This window comes from Pempheris klunzingeri, chromosome 5 (assembly GCF_042242105.1).
Source record: "Pempheris klunzingeri isolate RE-2024b chromosome 5, fPemKlu1.hap1, whole genome shotgun sequence".
Taxonomy (NCBI): Eukaryota; Metazoa; Chordata; class Actinopteri; order Acropomatiformes; family Pempheridae; genus Pempheris; species Pempheris klunzingeri.
The window spans coordinates 19,478,785-19,499,093 of record NC_092016.1 but is presented as its reverse complement, the minus strand read 5'-3'; the positions used below and the strand labels follow the sequence as shown (position 1 = coordinate 19,499,093).

Here is a 20,309-nt window from a genome sequence, read left to right as displayed (position 1 = left end):
GCTGTTGTTTCTGCATGAACGAAGAGCCAAAAACGTAGGCAGGGATTTTAAAAACATCAAAATGACTAAAAATTGCACAAGAAATTAAAGAAGCAGCTGCACAGCGCAGTCACAACAACTCAGACAACAAGAGACGCATCAACAAGAGACAAAATGGAGGGTGCCGGATGCGATGTTGGCACAAAGATGTAAACAAAGGCAATGAACTAGAAGAGGAAAGGAGAAGCTTTTCCAAATTGCCACTAGGCAGCACCAGCAAAATGTGGCGCTGGCTGTCAGACCTCTTGCAGATGCTCATAAACTCTGTTGCTCTGTGGAGTTGGTAATATTGTCCAGAAAGCTTTCCAAAATGAGTTTCTCTTGTCCAATTACTTCACTAAGATGGTGATGGCATCAGCCAGACGCTGGCTGGCTACGCTGAGTGATGTCATCATCTCACCTTCTCTCCCACAGGTTAGGATTTCAGGGAGTTTTGCACAGCCCATCACTTTCACTGACCTTTTGAAACCTCGCCAGAAGCCTCCTCGTAAACCTGACGCCGTAATTTCCCTACCTAATAACAAATCCACCACCTGACCCACCTCCAGCACGGGTGACAAAAGCACTGGGGTTTTCCCAGGCAGAGTGCTTAACCCTGGTCACCGAAAAGCTCCGGGCATTATCAAGAGCACAAAAACATTGCTCTTGATAAAGAACATTGTTCTTGATAAAGCTGACTTGAATGACGATCCAGCTATCCTTTCACATTTCAGCAATCACCATTCTTGCTGCATTGTAAAGAAAAAATATATAAATGCTCCTTTAAATTGTATCCCACAGGTTGTGTTTTTTGCTTGTTGTGATTTCCTTTTGCCGTGCAATAGACAGTAGAAGCAGGCATTTGACCTTGAATTCAACACCACAGAGAGATGTATTGATTTTTAGAGTGGTACAGTTATTTTGTGCTATTTATTAGCGAAAAAGACCTGTCACATCGGGCTTGATGGAGTGAACGAGTCGAGCAATATGACATAGTAGCTGCGCGCTGTTGTTTCATAGTAGATCACAATCAACTTCTCATTCATGGTGGCATGTTAACTCATTGACCAAGCAAAGTAAGTCATTAACTAACAAACGGAGCAGTGTAGTTTAAACAGATTACACACGCCCTTTTTCTGTGTTGTGTAAACAAAACTGATTAACAGTGAAAAACATAATATGAACAGTAAAACGCACATGTGATGCAACATTATGAGACCACTAGTAGAAGTACTGATGAGCACAAATGTGTCTGTTCCTAAATATCATTTGACTTGAGCGTATCATAAAACAACAGCACCATTTTGATCCTGAAGCTTTTATGCTGCGAGCCATGTTACTCAATTCTTGCACAATATGACACCCAACTTCTTTCATCTGATAAAAAAGAACAAGTCTGAATGAATCTTTTGTTACCCCACATTTCAGGTGGAAACGCACACTGCTAACCAGACCTGATACAGATCACCTGATACTTCTACATTCAAGGGCATTTTCGGCATGAGTTGGCAAACATGCTTGCTTGCACGGAATTCCCGCAAAAACTCGTGTACACACATATAAACACTCCCTTTAACAACTGTCGTACGACCTCGCACGGAGACTGACCACACCCACAGCACAGCAGAGGGAAAACCTGTCCAACTGCACATCAGTGTGGTTAATACACTCGTCTCTTGGCTCTTGTTTAGCCTTATCGGTTGTCTCAGACAATTACATATTCCTTTTACAACTTTAATGCCTCTCCACCCACTCCTGTCAATCATTAAGCAACATGACATGTCCCTGAGTGTGTGTGTGAGTGTGTGTGTCTGCATGCCAGTGGGGATGTGTTTGCATACGTGTGTCACACTGAGGCAGAGTGTGTGTGTTTGTGTAGGTCTGTGGAAGAATGTGGAAGAGGAGGAAACCGATATTAACAGGAGGCGGAACTTAAGTGACAAAGCAAAGTGGATGCATTAAAACAGGCTTTTATTAAGCACACATCCCACAGTGTGTCAAACACATGACCTGGGACAGACGGACATCATGACCTTCATCAGGTGCCTGGAGTTTCTGCTTCTCCTCCTCCTCCACCAGGTGCATGGTGAGGAGGCAGAACCCATGTTCAGAGCAGAGGGCAACGCTATCGAGATGGGGTATTGTTTCGGAGTGGATTACATGGTTGTTTATAGATCTGCTCTGGAGGGAGATGAGCTACTTGGCAACTCCTCAGCTAACTACATACCCTTTACAACTCCCAGAGACCTCCAGGGTCGCATCCACATCGACAAGAAAGACAACCTGCTCGGGCTGATAATCAGTCACCTCACACACATGGACTCTGGGATTTACAGGAGGGAATGCTGGCAGAACCAGACACTAGTCAGACAGCACACAGTGAGGCTGTCTGTGTGCAATGAGGAGGTCGAATCTGAAGAGATCATGGTGAAGAATGGAGACGGAGGGCTTGAGCTTCTATGCAACAGCACCTCCATTGGTCTGGAGGGAACCTCTGTGCGCTGGTACAGTGAAACATATCCGACTTTTAAGCTCACACTCATCCTGGACAGCAGTGTGTCGCTGGACCCTCTGGAGCTGCAGGGTGTTGTGGGGGTCAGAGACAATGGGGCGTTGCTATTGCTCAACAAAAGCCTGTTAAAGAATAACCAGCATTTTTATTGTCTTGTGATCAAAGGTGATAAATGTCTCAGTTTCCAAAACATGCACCAACCTGACAACATTGAGAGCAGGGACATTTTTGCCTCACAAGGAGACAGAGTGGTGCTAAACTGCTCCACTGATGGAAACAACCAACAATGGGAGACACCACTTGGGCAAATCAATGGTAGCAGCATAAAGAACGATCAGATGTACATATCATCTGGTGACAAATCGGAGGACTTCTCGTTAGTGATTGCTGCAGTCTCTGATGAACATGTTGGGGACTATTCCTGCATCTCCTCTTCGTTTGAATTGCAATACTTACTGGTTCTTTGCCCCAAAAAGGAACCCCAAGAAAAGGTTGCTTTGGAAGGCGGACACATCTGGTTAGATTGTGATGATGGCGAGCACGATTCCCAAACGGTGCAGTGGTACCGCCGAAAACCATCGGGTGAAGATGAGCTTATCCTCGACTCATACGACAAGACTGTTCCCATTCCGGAGGATCTGAGGGGCAGGCTGACTGAGAATGGCTCCTTGCTGGGGATCTCTCACCTGGAGGTGAAAGATGGAGGGGTGTACTGGTGTGTTGTTTTAAGCCCAGAGTTTTTGCTGGAGAGTGACAATTATGAAGATGATTATGGTGATGAAGATACTGAGGAAGATGAGTCCAGCGATGACCCATACTGGGATGACACACACAGGTGCATTGTTAAACAGGAGATTTTGATTTTATTCAAGACAACAAGAAGAAATCTGGATTTCGAGCCTGTGACCACTAAAACACGGATCACAAACTCCACAGCTGGTCCGCCAGCCCCCTCTAATGTCACCACGTACGCTGTGGTGGCAGGACTGGTGGTGCTGCTTGTGGTCGGAGTGATTGTTGCAGTGATTGCAATAAAGAGGAGAGCCAATGCCTCGCACAAACAAGCAGCCTCTCACTCTGGACTAAACACAACCAAGGACATAGAAATGAATGAGGATCCTGGTTGCACTGAGAGATTAACTCATAATAATGAATACGTTGCTTAACAGCTTTTGTAAAGAAGCTCCAAGGCTTATTTTATTCAACTGATATTAACTCTGCCTGTTAATAATCTTTCTATCCATCTGTGTTCACCAGTTGATGAATATGAAACAGTCGTATTTATACTTTCAGTTCCATGTTTATTCCGTTTCTTCTTCTTAGGTGCAAATGACAAACAACAGGACTGTTCCCATTACATGCAAATTTCAATGCACAAACCAAATAGCCAGTGTGGTGCAATGAGTTGATGCTGTGTTTTTAATTTATCTGATGGCCTGACAAGGTGGTATGGCTGAAATGTGACAGTAAATGATGACTAAAAACCAGTCTGACTGCTCTTCAGTCAGCAGATTGTTTTACTGCCACTACGGCACAGTGCAACGGCCAGAAGTACCTGAAGCTCTTGTTTTTAAGACTCAAAACAACAGAAAGTAATTTGACTGTGACACTTTTACTTTGCTGCACATTAAAGTGATAAGCATAACCGCAGGCAGACATGTTTGCTTGCTGAGTTTATGAGGCTTCATAACTTAAAAATATTTAACAATTATTCTGATTGATCTTAAAGTTGCATTGATTGATTTTCTTTTTTGCCTTTTGGAGCCTGGGCAACAAGCTGTAAGCACAACGCAGACATACTATCACCTTATTACGTTGACATGGCCAACGGTTGCCTATTTACTCGTTCAGTAGACACAGAGCAACATTAGCATTCATTTCTGGCCATCTGATGATTTTAAGGCCAGTATTAGCTCTGGTCTGCTCTTCACCAACTCCTGAGGGAAATATCTGCCTCTTAAGCTGCTAAATGCTCCATTAATTTCACCAGCTAGTCGCTAACTGTGTCTGTCTGCTGTTGTTGCTGGTACTGGCCAGTTTGTGTACTGTTGGTTTTTTCACTGAAGCAGCTGCCTGCTGGAAACGAGATTGATGAGAGAGGTGACAGTTAACCACACAATTAACGCTGCATGCCGTTAAAACCAAAACAATGGCTTAACAGATGCTAAAACACTTAGTAAAAGTGACTAAGCTGCAGAGAGGAATTGTGACTGTCGTGATGGCCATCGTTCAACTGGTGTTTTCCTTATTTTCCTTTTCCGTTTTCAAGGTCAAGAAGCAAATGTCAGCAATCCAAACATGTTGTGCTTTAAAAGATTTTTGCTTATCAGGAGTTTTATTGTGGAATTAACATATAAAATGTGTTTTTAAATGAATCTCTTAAGAAAACAGGATGAGGCGGGCTTTTTTGCTGTATGTATAATATGCTTTTAAAAGAGAGATTAACCAAAGAGAGTCAGAGGAACCGACTCAAGCTGTTGCCGCTATACTTTGATGTTTGCAAAGGGCTGGGATGTGAAAAGCAAGCAGAACAAACAACCAGCGCGCTCCACAAATGCACATGTTTAAGTATCTTACATTTGCGTGTGTTCTTCCATCTTTGATCAAAAACCAATGAATCAATACCTGCTGCAGCTTCCACTGAGTACTGAGCAAGTTTTGCAGCGCACTGCTGAGGAGTGAACATCGCTATTGATCCGATATTGCAGTTTATGTTTGCAAAATACAAAATAAGATATAGTACATACATAAAATGATCACATGTGTTATTGACTGGCTGACTGGGTTTATATTGATTCAGTCATGCATTTTATTATACATGGTAATACGCAGTGGGATGTGTAGTTTATATCGGAGCAGAGTCTGAGCAGCAGCCATGGTGTCAGTGTGTCACACTTTGTACTTCAAGTCTCGCTTGTAACAAGCTCACATGAACTTGAATAAACACTTTAAGTTTAGGATCCGGAAAACGGTTCATCATCACCATCGTGTAATCTGATTGTGATTTGTTCGTTTAGAGGAACTTCCAAACAGAGAGAGCAAATGCTTGTCTCATTCTTGCACTGTCCATTTGATCAAGAGTTAATATGCAGCAGTTAGAAGGCTGTTTAGCTGCTGAAGGGAAGCCCTGAGCTCCTCCGCAGCCACTCAAACACTCCTGCTCTCCCTCACGTTATTACCAGCAGGCTGCTGTTCTCCTCTAACTACCTGACCATACTTGACAACAAGCATCAATAATGTATGAGGCACTGTGTTCTGCTCTCAGTAATCTCACCCCGGGGAAAGCCTATTCTATGTGCAGTGTGTTTTATGTATGTGTAAAAATGTAAAATCTTGACAAAAATGTGATTTTATTATGTACACTGTATAAAAAAATCAATCTGAATAGCTGCCATTGCACTGAAATAGTTGCAGGTTGATTGATCAATACATTTGGTTTTCAGTTACATATGTATATAACATTTACATGTAAAAGATGTTTGGTTTTGATTAAATAATGGATCTTTACAACGTAGCTTTTATTGGGTGTTTTATTAAGTCTTTCTTCACTTTCATACAGTTTGTGTTAACAGATGACAGATGAGCATTACTTTCAGCATGAAGCTTGTACAACGATCTCATTCAGTGGCCAGAGATATCCTACTCACACATCTATTTTTTACCTTATTTAGCCCCCATGTAAGCAAACACAGTTATGCTATAGCTGTTAATATTTATATCATAAATTAAAATTAAGTTTGATGAGCTAAGATAAGCTACGCTTTTCCAAGGTTAGGAAACACAGGTGACTTGTTTCATACACTGTCAGCGGCTAACACATATATAGTATAGAGTATATAGCGTGTGGTGATGAGAGTCTACTCTGGATGTTGTATTGCTGGTCTGCTGTATATGGCAGCGCCCCTATCAGGGATATTTTGGCTTCATTTTTGTACAGTTGGAGGAGGTGGAGGTGGAGATGCGTCGTTCATCTTTATATACAGTCTATAGACAAACACTGGACTTTAACCCAGGAGACCGGGATTCATGTTCCATGTGAAACCAAAAGTGAAAGTTACTTACATAACTAATGTGAAAAAAAAAACTCATATTCATATTTTCCTAAACCTTACTGAGACCATAAATGAAACAACTGTTTAATGGTGTTACCATGACAACAAAGGTCCATTATGCCTGCAAGTTCAGGGCCCGGGGCATCTTGCAGATAATAAGGGGGAGCTGGTATTGGACGAGCTCAGACTGAAAACCACGCTATGTGTAGCTCTACGCTAGCTTAGAGAGATACTCAAGGATTCCATCAATGCATAATCACAACATGTCATCCTGAATAAGCTCATGATCCTAATTTTTAAGAGCTCAACGACAATGGGATGGATTGCCATGAAAATGAATGGCGGTAAACCCTTATTTCCAAATGAATCCCATTTTAATAGTACATACAACTTAGCTAAATCTAGCAGGTTTTTAAATGATTACAAGATGTGAAATAAATCAATAAGATATTAATCTGCATTTGAATCTGAAGATGTTGTGTTTCAGCCACCAGATTCTATTACTCCCACACACTTAACCTTTTGGAGCCCTGATAAATATTTATGTTCCACAGCAGTGCCAATACATCCAAAGAAGAAACACGGTTTGTGTTATATAAATATATATAAAACACAAAATCTTATTCCTGCTTTGTTCTTATTTTGATGTTGGGCCAATATCTGATACTGCAGTGAACCCTAAACCAAGTTTAGGTTTAGAGTGATATTTATCTCTTCTTCTGATATTATTTTCATAAAAGACATAAAAATAAATACAATGTCGATGTCCTTCAGAAACCCCGTTCTTGGTTTTCCTGCTCTGTCTCACTAACATTGTCTCCCAGCCACCATTTTTACAACTCTGGGAAGAAGCACTTCTATTAAAAATGCATCCAAAGTGTGGGCTTAAAATCAACCAATTTTATGAGAGGCTTCATATTTGTAGAGTTGAGCTATGAATATAGCTATGAATTGCTATGCTATTAATATAGCAATAGCTATGAGTAAGATGAGGAATTTGGACCTTCTACCCACAAGGTCATGCTATATTTTCAAAAATATCTTCATTACGACATCACGAATACTCTCAGGACAAGGTGAGCAAAGTCTGTTGGCAGAGGAAAAAACAGTCAGATTTAATAGCACAGTGTGGCTGACAAGTTGGTACAAAATCTGGAACAGACATTTGAGGGCACGGAGGAATCAGATGAGTGAAAGAGAGAAGAGAGGGAGGGAAGGAGAGGGTCTTCCATATTTACCAGTTTGCTCCACATAAGCCCCTTCACAGGCGTGATTGATGGAGACACAGATGTGGAAGAGGAGCAGCTGTTCAGTGCTCTCAGGTGTAATTAAGAAAGGGCTCGGTCACACAGAAAGGCCCCGGGAGGCCCGACAGAGCGCAGAGGAATCAGTACGCCTCAGAGAACAGCAAGATCCAGCAGCAGGCTTCCTTCGGCTTGTTACAGTGAGATACTCTAAATGGATCAGCTTAATTGTCGAGGCATCCCTCAGACCATCTGTGAGTGTGGGAGGCCGTGTTTGAGCTGCGAGCGCGTGTCTGTCTGTGTCTGTGCTGCATGTGTGTTTGAGTTTAAGCTAACTGTGTGCCATCGCAGTGACAGAGCAGAACTAAAGTTAGAAAAATAATCAATGAAATCAGCCAGGAAATTGTGTTTAGACAAGTTGTTACTCTGAGTCTGTTGTGTTCACTTGGGATTGTACAACTTCTGCAGAACACACCGAGATGTGTGACTAGACTCCCAATTTGAAGATTATCTAAAGTTTTCTTCTCCCGTACACATGCACACACACTGGTCTATTTCTCTAATGCAACGATCAAAATCACAGCCGGCGGATGCTAACATGATCTCTCCTTGGCTCACTCATCCCAGGGCACCTCTTTGTGTCCGATCAGGAGGCCTTGTTCTGTAGAATCAGCACGTCTGCTCTGTGCTCCCTGGTGGCTGCCAGGCTGAGTCTGCCGTGGCCCGATCTGCTGTAATTTGCCAGGCCCATTACCCCCACAAATGTGATGGCTGCGAGTCCTGTGAGTGTGAGACAGTCGGTGGGATAAAGAGCAGGAGAGAGACAGAAAGAGAAAGAGAGAGAGAGAGAGCAGGGTACCTCGCCATTGCTGTTGTCCAGCCTGAGAGCGTGTTATGCGTCCTGGTAATGGCACCAATTATGCAGTGGAGAGCACTGCTGATGGGCTGGCTTCGTGGTGAAAGTGCAGGGGGGGAAAAAAATTGTTGCACAGCGAGGCCTTTGGGTCCACAAACAAATTTTTTAAAAAAAGGAAAAGATGTTAGAGACAGCAGGGAGACGAGCCACTTGGGACTTTTCTTTCCTAATGGTGATCTGCTTGCTACCCAGACATGTGGAGGTGTCTGGTTGGATTGCAGCCATGCAGGAATTTATGTCTGTTATTTTCAGAGGGGCAATCCAAGCGAGACTAGGACCAATCAAATGCTCTCAATAAAACTGACTTCCCTGTGGAAGTCTCAAAGGCTTTCAGTAGATTTGATTTGAAGTCCATAACCTAGAAACTAGTGGGCGTGAGGCTGAGATGCTGTGATACTCGCTCTCTGTCAGATTGTAAAACTTTAACTCCCCAGAGTGGTGAAACTGTTGGAGAGCAGAAGGTACATCACAAGACTTCATCCTGTTTTCTAATCCCCTGGTGTGATTGTGCTCATTGTGTGATGTTTACAAGCAAAAAGTAGTTTATCTACCTTTTTATGTGTCGGTGTGAAGCATCATAAGGGAACATTTTGTGAGGAGAATCTACGTGCAAGCAAAAAGAGCTATCAACCGGTTAGACTAGGAAATACTTAGTCATGTAATTGGCTCTTCGGGCATGTAAGAAGCACAAGTTTATGAAAGTCTTGATGGGTGCCAAGAGAAAACTTAAAGGCTTTAAAGGAAAAAGTTTTAATTTCATCAAATGGCACTGAGCTACCAGCATGCATACAGCAGATGATGAGCAGATGAAACTCTTTTTAAAAAAGAAAAAAAACGAACAAAAAAAAACAGCAGGGTTCAACAAAACAACAGCACAGCCGACTAGTTCACTCATGTGCAAATGAAATAAAAAAAGAGGGAGATCTCAGTAGACAGGGGAGTGAAAATGAGACCATCTATATTCAAGAGATCTCTCGTTCAAAAACAATCACGCAGACGTGCACGGTGAATGCAAGCCAGCACAGCCACACCTTTGATGCACAGATGGCATGTGTAAACTTTCTCGTTCCCCCTCCTGCTCTTCCTCTCCTCCCCTCCTCTGTAATCTCTCTCTCTGTTGCTCACATCCCTCATGTCCCACATTCTTCCTTCCTCTCATCATCTTGTGTGTCACTCAACGGGTTTCTCTCACTCTGCCAGCAGCCAAGCACCTCCGCTCGCAACCCGTCCCGCCTCGCCTAAATTTAATAAATGAAGCCTTGCAAAATTGGCAAGCGGGGTGGGGACACCATGGCTGGATAAATGTTAGTGGGAAGCTTTGGTTTATAAAAACTGCTGTAATTTGGAGTTTTCATAGAAAACAGCCAGATTGTCTGTGGGTGATACAAACTTATGCCAGATCCTCCTTGTCTCCGTTAATGGCTCCTCAAATACTGAACAGTGAACTGAGGTGAGCCCGGCCAGGAGCGCTGTGGGCTTCGTGATAACGAGCACTCAAACAGACTCAGACACTAAGTCTGATTGGGGTCAGCATCGCAGAATTCGATCATGACCTACAGTTACCAGTGAAGACATACTAGGCCAAATAAAAACTCCATATCGACTGGCAATCTGACTGCAAACATCAGCCATCTCAGAAGTTACATGGAAATAATCCCATTCTGTATATATTTTGATCATTTCATTACTGAATGAAATAATACATAATGGCATTTTGGGAAATATTGTTACACACTTGGATTTATGAAAGGATTTTTCAGACGTGCATTTATAAAGCCCTAAGATCACAATGTGCCTCACAGGGTTTAGGATACAATCTGCACAGCGTATGACTCTCTATTCTTAAACCATCTATTCGGACAAGAAAAATCACTCACGTCGTCAGGTAGCTATAGTTTACAGCTAATATACAGTTTGGGACTTTGCTTTCAGTCTGAACACACATTGAGACCTGGGGCAAAGTAGATTTTCTTATCCAGCAGTCCCCCCCCCCCTTTTTCCAGTCTTTAAATGTGTAATCAGCGATCCTAATCCACTGGACTTTTTGGTCAGATTTAGCAGATATCTCCTAATCCACTGGAGTTTTTGGTCAGATTTAGCAGATATCTCCTCACGGTCCGCTAGCTGCCCGTTTTATGTGCAGTGAAAGATAAATCCAGTGTGCCTGAACTCTGTAGATGGGAAACAAACAAACCGAGCCATTCTGGCCAATCAGCAACAGGTGGCACAGCAGCAGCCAATGGGAACAGCTAACGTGCTGATCAGTGAAGGAGCGCTGATTTGAGGACAGTGTTTGTTTTGCTGTTGAGCTCAAATGTCAAAAACCACTGACTACACCTTTAATGCTTAGATATGCTAACCTGCTGCTTCCTATGGCCATGTATTTACCATAGTAGGCTATTGATCCTCTAATCTAGGCTAACTCTCGACTAGAGAGTGAATACGTGTATTTCCCAAAACGTCGAGCTTCTCTTTTTTTGGAACTAATTGTGTGCCTGCATGGTGTTATTACCGTCTAAGCCACAATAACTTTGGAGCGGTTCTTCAATGCTGCCTGTGCAATACCACTGATAAATAAGCGTGCTGGTGTGCCCTGTGTTGGTTGTTTGCTGAATTAAATTTAGTTGTCTCTGCTGGCATACTAGTGGGTGAAATGAGATTTCTTTTCACCTGCTTATTGCACTTAAGTTACAGCGAGCGAAGGCTAAATAAAGGGACTGCTTCTTTTTTTCTTCTTGCTCCCTCAAATGAGATGGAGTGTACAGAAACACTCCTTTTCCTCCACAGGCACCCCCCACACCCTCCATAATTTTTTGTGAGACCTGCTTTTCCCTGTGACAAGCTGACTGACAGATAATCTGACTGACGGATCGCGCCTTTAAAAGAAAAAGGAAGGTGCAGAAGTTGCCAAGCACGCCCAGATGTAGAAAATCAGGCAGTGAGCTGATGAGACAAGGTTATCCCAAACTGTAGAGAGATTTCAGCAGAGCATTTCCATCCACTTTATGATGAAAGACTGCTGTCATGTTAAAGATCAGATATGGGGTGGGATCATAGCGATATGGAGTAGAAAGAGTGCAGATTGGTGAGGCATTTGTTAAGAGCCTGATGGCTCTGGAAAAGAAAAATGAAAGGCACTCCAAATCTCTGACATGAATCTGATTTTGTGTGCGTGGTGAGGAGCGGGTGTGGGTATAGCTAAACAGGAAGGCCCGTGGAGGATTCAGTTTTCGCTCACAGAAAATTCGACTCTTTGTTATAGCCTGCTTCAAATCTCACCAAGAAAGGTGTGGGGGCGTTCGGCTGCTCGGAGCCGGGGAATCGATGCTGTGGGCAGGCAGAGCGAGGGCTCAGCGCAGAGAGGTGCAGAGGACAGGACACTCTTGTATCACTCACTGTGGCGCTCTTGGCAGCTTGTCATCCTTTATGTGTGCGCGAACAGTGAGACCTTTGGCTGGTAATGTGCCTCAGCCCCGTACCACCAGAAAAAGCTCGTTCTGTATCTGCGTAGGCCGACTTCAAACCCCTCTGGTTCCCACTTCTGAGATAATTCTTGCCTGCCTGTTGCTTTGGTGCGTTCACATGTACTGTCTGAAAGGTTTAAACACAGGCGAGATAAGGGCAGAAAAGTTGGAACAACTAATCCCCCCACTGATAGAAGGTTTAAGGCCTCTGATGCTTTGGCAACTCATGCAACAGCAGGAATTATGCAAGGTAGAAGTGAGATGCAGCAAAAGACAGCAGCAATATTTCAACAATTATCTCTGTTAGCAGTAAAGACACACTTTAGCCAGCGTGTCTCTGCCACAGCAGGAGATAAATCTGAAAGACCGCAAACAGAATCGACCCTCATTCCCAGGAGTAATGGAGCTGTCACAGGCTAAACCTGACCCCACGGTAACCCCCCGGGGGCAATGATATGGCACCCATCCCTTCACACTGGGGAGTCGGCTGAATGAGGAAGGAGGGCCACACATCCGATGGTAGCAGTCATCCTCAGTGAAATAAGGAAAAATAGAGGTCATTGTACCACTGTGATCTGATGGGAGATGTGTGTGTGTGTGTGTTTGTGTTTGTGTGTATAAGTGTGTGTGCGTGTGTGTGTGTGGTATAGTGAGGATCCCTGCAGAGAGCATGACAGAGGCAGAGCTGCAGGAATGACACTCTGATGATCATGGTGGGATGCTGAAGTGATTGTTGACGACTGGCTGGAACTGCTGAAGCTGCTGATGAAGCCTGCCTCCATCAAATAAGCTATGGGGCCATTTCTGTACGTGCAAACAAAATCAAATTATGATGCAGGATTAAATTGTAGTTAGACTAAGTCATTAGGCTAAATTTACTGGCTGTTAAGATCACGAGACGTAAAGGAAACGTACCCTACGGCATGAAAGCGTAACGCACGGCAAAGCAATCTTGCATCCAAATCTGGAGAATCGGCTCCAGTAGCCTTTGTGGTCTCTGGAGGGGTGAGACATGCCTCCACCGTCAGCCTTTCCATCCATGGCGCATCTCCAGGTCTGAATCCACTTCGGCTCTGGACACCGGCGGCAGCGCTCGAACACCCCTCCGCCTCTCACTCAAACACACACTCACACACACTTTTACAAATGCAGCGCAGAGGACTGGACCGGCTGGAGGAATCCTATCCGATCGAGTGCGTTGATGGTAAGGCAACATATTTTTGTTCCATCTGTTGTGCATTTTACGCGCAACGAGCTGCAGCCGGGCTGATATCTGACAGACGAGCTGCTCCAATCTGACATAGAGTATCATCAGAGTGAGGAGGTGAGGATGAGGAGTGTTTGTGCCGATGATTTGTCCACACAGCGCGACTATTAAGTGCGTCCGCGGTGCTCAGTGGTGAGTTTATAGTGACTTTATCGGCTGTGCTTTCTCTATCATACTCCTCGCGTGTCTCCTCCGTGTATCCTTGTAACATTTAGTGAAAGAATAGTTGTTTTTTGAAGTCATAACCCGAGGAGAAGGGCTCTAAATTGAGTTTATATTGGTATCAAGTACTGCAAATTCATGTTTTAAATGTTTTCAGATGCAAATGTGTGCTCTTCATCACTGTCACAGCCACTAAAGCACAGATTAGAGTGTCATGTGTAGATTGAGAAGTCTCTTATTCCCAATCCAACTGTTTTATCACCGATTCTTTACTTTCATCATCTCCAAACTCTTATATTATCTTCTCAGTTCATTTAACACTTTATCAGCCAGCACTGCCCAGTCTGTCTGTCTGTCTGTCTGTCTGTGTTTGTGCTGTTTCTGAATGGACCACACAGTGAGACCAGGGAAACTTACTGACCATGGACAAGAACAGATGAAGCGTTGACCTTTTTCTTCATCCTTTCTCCCCCTCGTCTCAGTGCCTTTGCTCCGTATGTGTGTGCACTGGAGGACAAGATTCGTCCTCTCTCCCATCACAGCAGCTCCTCAGTACCTTAGGGTCAGATGCAGATCTCTTCTGCGCTGCAGCGCTCTGCTCTCCGCCTGTGGCTCTCTGCGTCTGTGTGTGCTGGTTTAGAGAGCGAGAGAAGGGAAAAAGATAAACAGATAGATAGATGGAGAACAGAGCAGTAAAGACCAACTAGAGACTCGAAGCTCCTCCTGGTGTTACTCAGCTCTGTGTTTTCCAGGATTGATCATCAGGCTTTGCCAATAAACAGCCTCACTCAGAGGATCTGTGAACACGCCGAGGTGCCTTAATAGAAAAATCTTTGGCACTGTCACATCCCTCAATCACTCGCATCCCAAATCCCTCAATCCCACCCTCATCACTAACTTCTAACCTCATTTGTTGCCTTTATTTTCCACAGAGGCAATTGCCTTTCCCGCACGGTGCACAAATGTCATTATCTCCAACACTTTTGCTGCAAGCCATGTTATCTCAGCAGCAGCAGCAGCAGCAGCAACGCCTGTGCTCACTGAATTTACAACTCAAACCTACCAGAGGAGCGAGCACCGCACAGTGTAATCTTTGGCTGATCCTGTCCCTGAGGCTTTTATCCCCTGTAAGCACTGTTATTGTATGAGGGATACAAAAGATGAGACCATCTGAAGCTCACAGTCCCTTTCCAGCTGTTGACAGAGTGTCTATTATTCCTGTTGTGTGCCCCGGTGTGGGAGGACTCATAAGCCAGGCAGAAAGGAGGACTTGCAAATCAAATTGCTTTAATCCATTGAAGCATCTGTCTTCATTCTCCAGAGGGCAGCAGGGTGTGTGGCAGAGAAGCCCTGAGCTCTGATCTGACTGCAAAGGAAAACTAAACCTGTCGCTGAGGAATGTGGTCGGTCAGCCAGCGGTGCGGTACATGCAGGGAACGGGAAAAATTGTAGGGAACGTAGGGCAGGACTGTCAAATTGACAGTCCTGCCCTACGTTCAGTGACAGTGACAATTTTTTTTTCTCCTTTTGTTAAGTGTCAGGGATTATAAGAAGCTTGGTCAGAGTTTCTCATTATCTGCAGTCATTCGTGCTTAAGAGTTCTCTGCTTTTTCATCCGTCTCCCCTGTCCTCCAGCTAACGCACAGACAGAAGAGGCAGCTTCAAAGTTGTTCTGAAACAAGAGATAAACAGTACTGTGTCTCTGTTTCTGTCGGTCTCTCTGCAACTTGCAGTCTAAGAAACAAAGTTTCTCCCCCCCCTCCATGAGTTCATTCTGCGATTGCTGTTTTTAGCCATATTCAAACAGAATGGCTCATGATGTCAGCTCGATTTCTTTTCCCCTCACCCACAGAGTAAATGTCTTTGGTTTTGCGCTGTTTGTGATTAATGGAACATCAAAAGCCGATCTCAGCTCAGTGTGATACAATCCTGAGGACATGAGTCTGCCAGGGACTCATAAACATCATTAATGAACAAGAGGCAGACTGGAGAGAGAGAGAGAGAGAGAGAGAGAGAGAGTGAGAGAGAGTGACAGAAAGAGGGTGAGGATGCAGACAGGATAGCAATGTTTATTTTTGGCAGTAATATGATGTATATTTACCTGTGGTTTTGATGATGATTGCCCCGGCACAGTCTCTTTGAGTGATGGAGACACAGTTTGCGCCCAGGGATGTAGTGTGATTACCTACCATCAGTTTGGTGCAGGGGGACAACGGAGCAGCAGCACCTTTTTTCTAAATCCATTTGGAAAATCACATCTCTCTTTGCTCTTTCATGCCCAGTGGCATTGAACTCAGAAGTGTACAAAGAAAACTTCTCCATTCATATGTGGAGACAGCTATATTTATCTGGGTATGTAACTCACTGCTGAGCTTAGAGGCTTAATTACCCAGAAGAGAAGAAAGCAAAAATGAAACTCAATTATGCAACTGTGTGCACAGTATCCTGTATAGTGGAGCTATTATACATAAGGACAATGCTACTACCATTTCCTAGTAAAGGTCTGACCTCTGAGTCATTTTACTGTAGAGTAAATCTGTGGATCCTTTGGGGAACAAATCCCTGACCTTTAAATTGTTTTTTCAAAGCGTTTAAGCTACTTGTTAGAAATGCTAAAAGGTGCTGAATGTTTGCTCTGGGTGGAGAAAAAGAGAGCAACCTGTCCTCTGATCTGTATTTTTAAGAAACACTGTATTATGCGTTTTTAAGGAATGGTTTCACCAAACACTGTTATTTACTATGAGCGGACAGTTAGCTTCGCTTAGCACGACGACTGGAAAAAAGTCAGCCTGGTTCTGTCCAAAGGTATCAAAATTCGCTAATCACTAATTAACAGGTCATAGCACCACAAATAGTCATTATTACATATTAAAAAGAGGCCTGTTTCCAGTCTTTATGCTAAGCTAAACTAAACTAAGCTCAGCTAACACGCTGCCGGCTGCAGCTTCGAATTTATTGGACAGACACGAGTGTGTATCTGTGTCTTCATCTAACTCTCAGCAAGGAAGCAAAATAGTAAATTTCCCAAAATGTTCCTTTACTCACACACACTTTCTTTTTTTTCTTTCGCTAGAATATACTGCTACACAAATTGTAGGACATAGGTTGAAATTCAGGGCTGGAAGGGAAATCCAGGCAGGAGATTTTAATGAGAGCTATTTTACCTTATACTGTTTAAGTGCCCCTGAGCAAGAATATCAGCCACTGCAGCAAGAGCTGCTCATTGGCCATCATCTTTGGAGGGCTGCAGGCGCAAAGCGAGCGGGAGCTGCACATGTATGGAGCTGGAAAAAAATGCATCAAAATGAAATCTCATTGTGTGTCTCTCTGTGACTCCCCGGCGGCATCAGCGTGAAGGATGTAGAGCCAGAAGGGGGGGCAGGATGGAGTGCTCCTGGAAGACGGTGCTGCTGCTGGTGTGTGCGTCTCTGGGGGTCCAGTACACGGCCATCCGCACCCTGAGGGACTCACTGTCTGGACCCTGTCAGGGAGCCTACCGCTGCCAGACCAGACACCACAGAGGTACGCCTCACAGCCAGCCAGCACTGTCCCACATACTGTGCTGCCTCGCTATTAGAGGGCATAATGTATGTTTAGCTGCTGGCATATAAAGATGTATGCTTATATTTGCAAAAATAACTTAAAATGTATGTGTGCAAACTTTGGTTGTACAGCACCAGTAGAGAGAGAACACCGAAGGACACTTGATTGGCAGTGGATCAGTATGGAGGAGAGCACCATGCAAAAAGACGTTCAGTAAAGAAAGAGACAGCATCAAAACTGAAAGTTTTGAAAGGAAAGTAGATCATTAAATGAGGGAATTCCCAAGAAGTGGGGAGGATAGAGAAATGAAATACATGTGATTTGTTTTACAATTATCCTCCAATTTATCTCCATTAATCCCCTCTCATAGCGCAGCTGTAGCTTGTCGGCACTGAGCTCTTGTGTACAAAAGTAACATCCCCTTTGCAATCAACTCCTCATCAGCAGTAATTACACGTTAGCTATATTTAGAGATCCGCCATTTCATAAACCCTCTCGGTAGCCACCAGCAGACAAGCAACTTACTCATGCATGTTTAGCCTCTGAATTATTTAAACTTTATTGGCTTGATTCAGTCATTCGCGTTCTCCTGGCTTTAAGTTATGATGAAAACAGACTCATTTTCTTTTATGAGCTGAAGTAACTCTTCTGAAATAAGTGAAATAACTCCTCTTCTACTTGAAACTAGGAAACAGGGAACTGGTTGTGTATTATGTTATTTAAAACTAACCCATTGTAAGAAAACATGATGCAATTAATGCCATTATGATGTAATTTGCGTTAAACATGGAAAATGCATGACTTTTTTTGCTTCTCTCTTCAAGACTCCAGGTGGAGAGCCTTGTGCGATGACAGCTGGATGTCCGTCGAGTTGCCTCGGAAGCACGTCCTGCTGTTTGCCACCACCCGCAGCGGGTCCTCCTTCACTGGACAGCTCCTAAACCAGCACCCCGGGATCTTCTATGTGTTTGAACCTCTCTACCACGTCCAGCAGGCCTTCACCAACTCAAGCAGCAGGCTGCGTCGCACCCTGGACCGCCGGGCCCTACTGGGAGCGTACAGGGACCTCCTCCTCAATCTGTACACCTGTGACCTCCACTTCATGGAGAATTACATCCGTCCGGAGCCCCAGGACCACGTCACAAACTCCTTCTTCCGCCGAAGCTCCAGTCACGCTCTGTGTTCCCCTCCCGTGTGCTTGGAAGGAGGGGAGGGATCTGCCCCCGACCCACCTGATGAAACCTGGTGTCCAAAGAAGTGCGGGGCCCTGAACCTCACCCTAGCCTCTGCGTCATGTCTATCAAAGGGACTCATAGCCATAAAGACTGTGCGGGTCCCTGAGGTGGGGGACCTGCGCACCCTGACAGAAGATCCACGTCTGGACCTGAAGATCATCCACCTGGTGAGGGACCCCAGAGCCATCCTCGCCTCACGCATGATGGCGTTTTCAGATCAGTTCCGCGCTTGGAAAATATGGAACGCGACAGGACGGCAGCCTCGATACGTGGACCTGACGCAGATCACCAGCACCTGTAAGGACATGGCGGCCTCTGCAGAGACAGGCCTGCAAAGACCGGCATGGCTACGGGGACGCTACCTGCTGGTGCGCTATGAGGACCTGGCGTTAAACCCAAAGGACAAGGCCGGTGAAATCTACAGGTTTGTGGGGCTGGAGATGGACGACAGGGTGCAGACATGGATTGCAAAAAACACCAACAGTAATGCTTCGTCTCCGTCCGAGTGGAACTACAGGTACTCCACCACCAGAGACTCCAGAGCAACAGCAGAGAGCTGGAGGCTTCGTCTGGGCTTTGACATCGTGAGGACTGTGCAGAATCTGTGCAATGACACTTTGGCACTGCTGGGATACAAGCAGGTTCACTCCGCAGCTGAACTCAGAAACTTGTCCCATAGTTTAGTGGAAAACAGGACCTTTCAACCACTCACATAGTAGATTTGATCCTCTTCTTATTTTTATTCATTTATTTATTCATTTATTTATTTATTTATGTTGACTTTCTTCTCTGTCATGATGCTGATAAAATGAATGTAATTTATCTTATTTCTGAACAATGCCGAAAGTAATTTAATATCACTTGTATTTTCACTTTTTATAGTTTTGTTCAAGATATTAAAAGTGCCAAACTTCTAGCGTGTGTGATGCAGGAAAAGTTATTGATCCAAATTAAAGATACACTACTCTGTGTAGAATCCTGACATCGTTACGTTATTATGCTTATTTAATGTTCTCATCATTTCAGTGTTTACAGAGGGGAAAAAAAGACATTTGAAAGAGTCCAGGTACCATTTCCGAGTAAATCTGACCTCAAGGGAGATGAAAAGCGATGTTCCTGGAGGTGAGACACACAGGAAGCGAGCGGGAGGGAAGATAACAGAAATTATAGGGCTTGCCTTGCGAGTGTCTCTAATGCATTTTGGGAAAGGATTAAAATGTCACAGACGCAATCTTCTGCAGCACACAACAGCTTTAATTGTGAAGATGTCGAGAATATGAGAATATGTTTGTGTTTTCTCTACTATAAATACTAAATACTGTAAATGCTGATTAACTGTTGCAGTGCAAGTGTGCAGATGTTGTGTACCGGATGTGTTTGGACAGTTTTGTCAGTGTAACTATACTGTTTATATTTTTTAGACTTTTTAAAATAAATTATTCATATGTAAGTAATACATGTCTACCACACTGCTGAAATATTCTTGCAACTACATTTGTTTGATGTGTTTTTTTCTACCCTAACCCTTCTTCAATCCTGAGAGGGAAGCAGATAAGTGCTCGAGTTTTAGCGATGAAAACAGAGAACGGTGCAAATTCCTTTTCTTTTATCTTGTAATCCCTCCATATTTGGTTTGTCTTTAAGCCAAATTTCAATCCCGTTGATGTGTCTGTAGTAACAGATGTGTTTTTGACTCAAGAGAACACATGCTGCACATACTGTGTTTCATTCTGAGTTAACTTTGAACCTAAAAAGAATAATACCAGGATCATTCGGCGGTACCAGCTGCCTGCAGTGGAGTACAGTCGGAGATTAGACAGCTGCAGGTTCTCTGCCAGTTCCACCATTTGAAATTGGTCTTTGTGTCTACACAGAGAAATAAAGAAAGCGTGCCAT

The 20,309-nt window shown here is 44.0% G+C and overlaps 2 protein-coding genes across 3 annotated transcripts; both read left to right on the top strand.

Moving 5' to 3' along the window:
- The first annotated feature begins 1,875 nt into the window (after nt 1-1,875).
- On the top strand, nt 1,876-4,365 carry LOC139201732 (uncharacterized). The gene is made up of 2 exons (XM_070831131.1): nt 1,876-4,202; nt 4,315-4,365. Exon 1 carries the CDS (start codon nt 2,047-2,049, stop codon nt 3,694-3,696), a length of 1,650 nt encoding a protein of 549 aa, XP_070687232.1. The 5' UTR covers nt 1,876-2,046; the 3' UTR covers nt 3,697-4,202; nt 4,315-4,365.
- Nucleotides 4,366-13,335: 8,970 nt separating this feature from the next.
- On the top strand, nt 13,336-19,153 carry LOC139201887 (carbohydrate sulfotransferase 1). 2 transcript variants are annotated; one of them, XM_070831321.1, is made up of 3 exons: nt 13,336-13,410; nt 16,986-17,157; nt 18,003-19,153. In XM_070831321.1, the coding sequence occupies exons 1-3, from the start codon at nt 13,408-13,410 to the stop codon at nt 19,127-19,129; spliced, it is 1,302 nt and encodes a 433-aa protein (XP_070687422.1). In that variant the 5' UTR covers nt 13,336-13,407; the 3' UTR covers nt 19,130-19,153. The 2 variants fall into 2 exon arrangements, with proteins under 2 accessions (XP_070687422.1, XP_070687421.1); XM_070831320.1 differs by lacking the exon at nt 13,336-13,410 and adding an exon at nt 15,605-15,638 and having other exon boundaries at nt 16,975-17,157.
- Nucleotides 19,154-20,309: the final 1,156 nt, after the last annotated feature.

What these genes read in the sequence shown, in the direction of transcription:
- LOC139201732 (XM_070831131.1), top strand. Translation starts at nt 2,047, where the DNA reads ATGACCTTCATCAGGTGCCTGGAGTTTCTGCTTCTCCTCCTCCTCCAC.
- LOC139201887 (XM_070831320.1), top strand. Translation starts at nt 15,605, where the DNA reads ATGAACAAGAGGCAGACTGGAGAGAGAGAGAGAG. An exon ending in GACTGGAGAGAGAGAGAGAG is followed by an intron (nt 15,639 to 16,974) that starts AGAGAGAGAGAG and finishes CTGTGACTCCCC; the next exon opens with GGCGGCATCAGCGTGAAGGA. An exon ending in CCAGACCAGACACCACAGAG is followed by an intron (nt 17,158 to 18,002) that starts GTACGCCTCACA and finishes TCTCTCTTCAAG; the next exon opens with ACTCCAGGTGGAGAGCCTTG.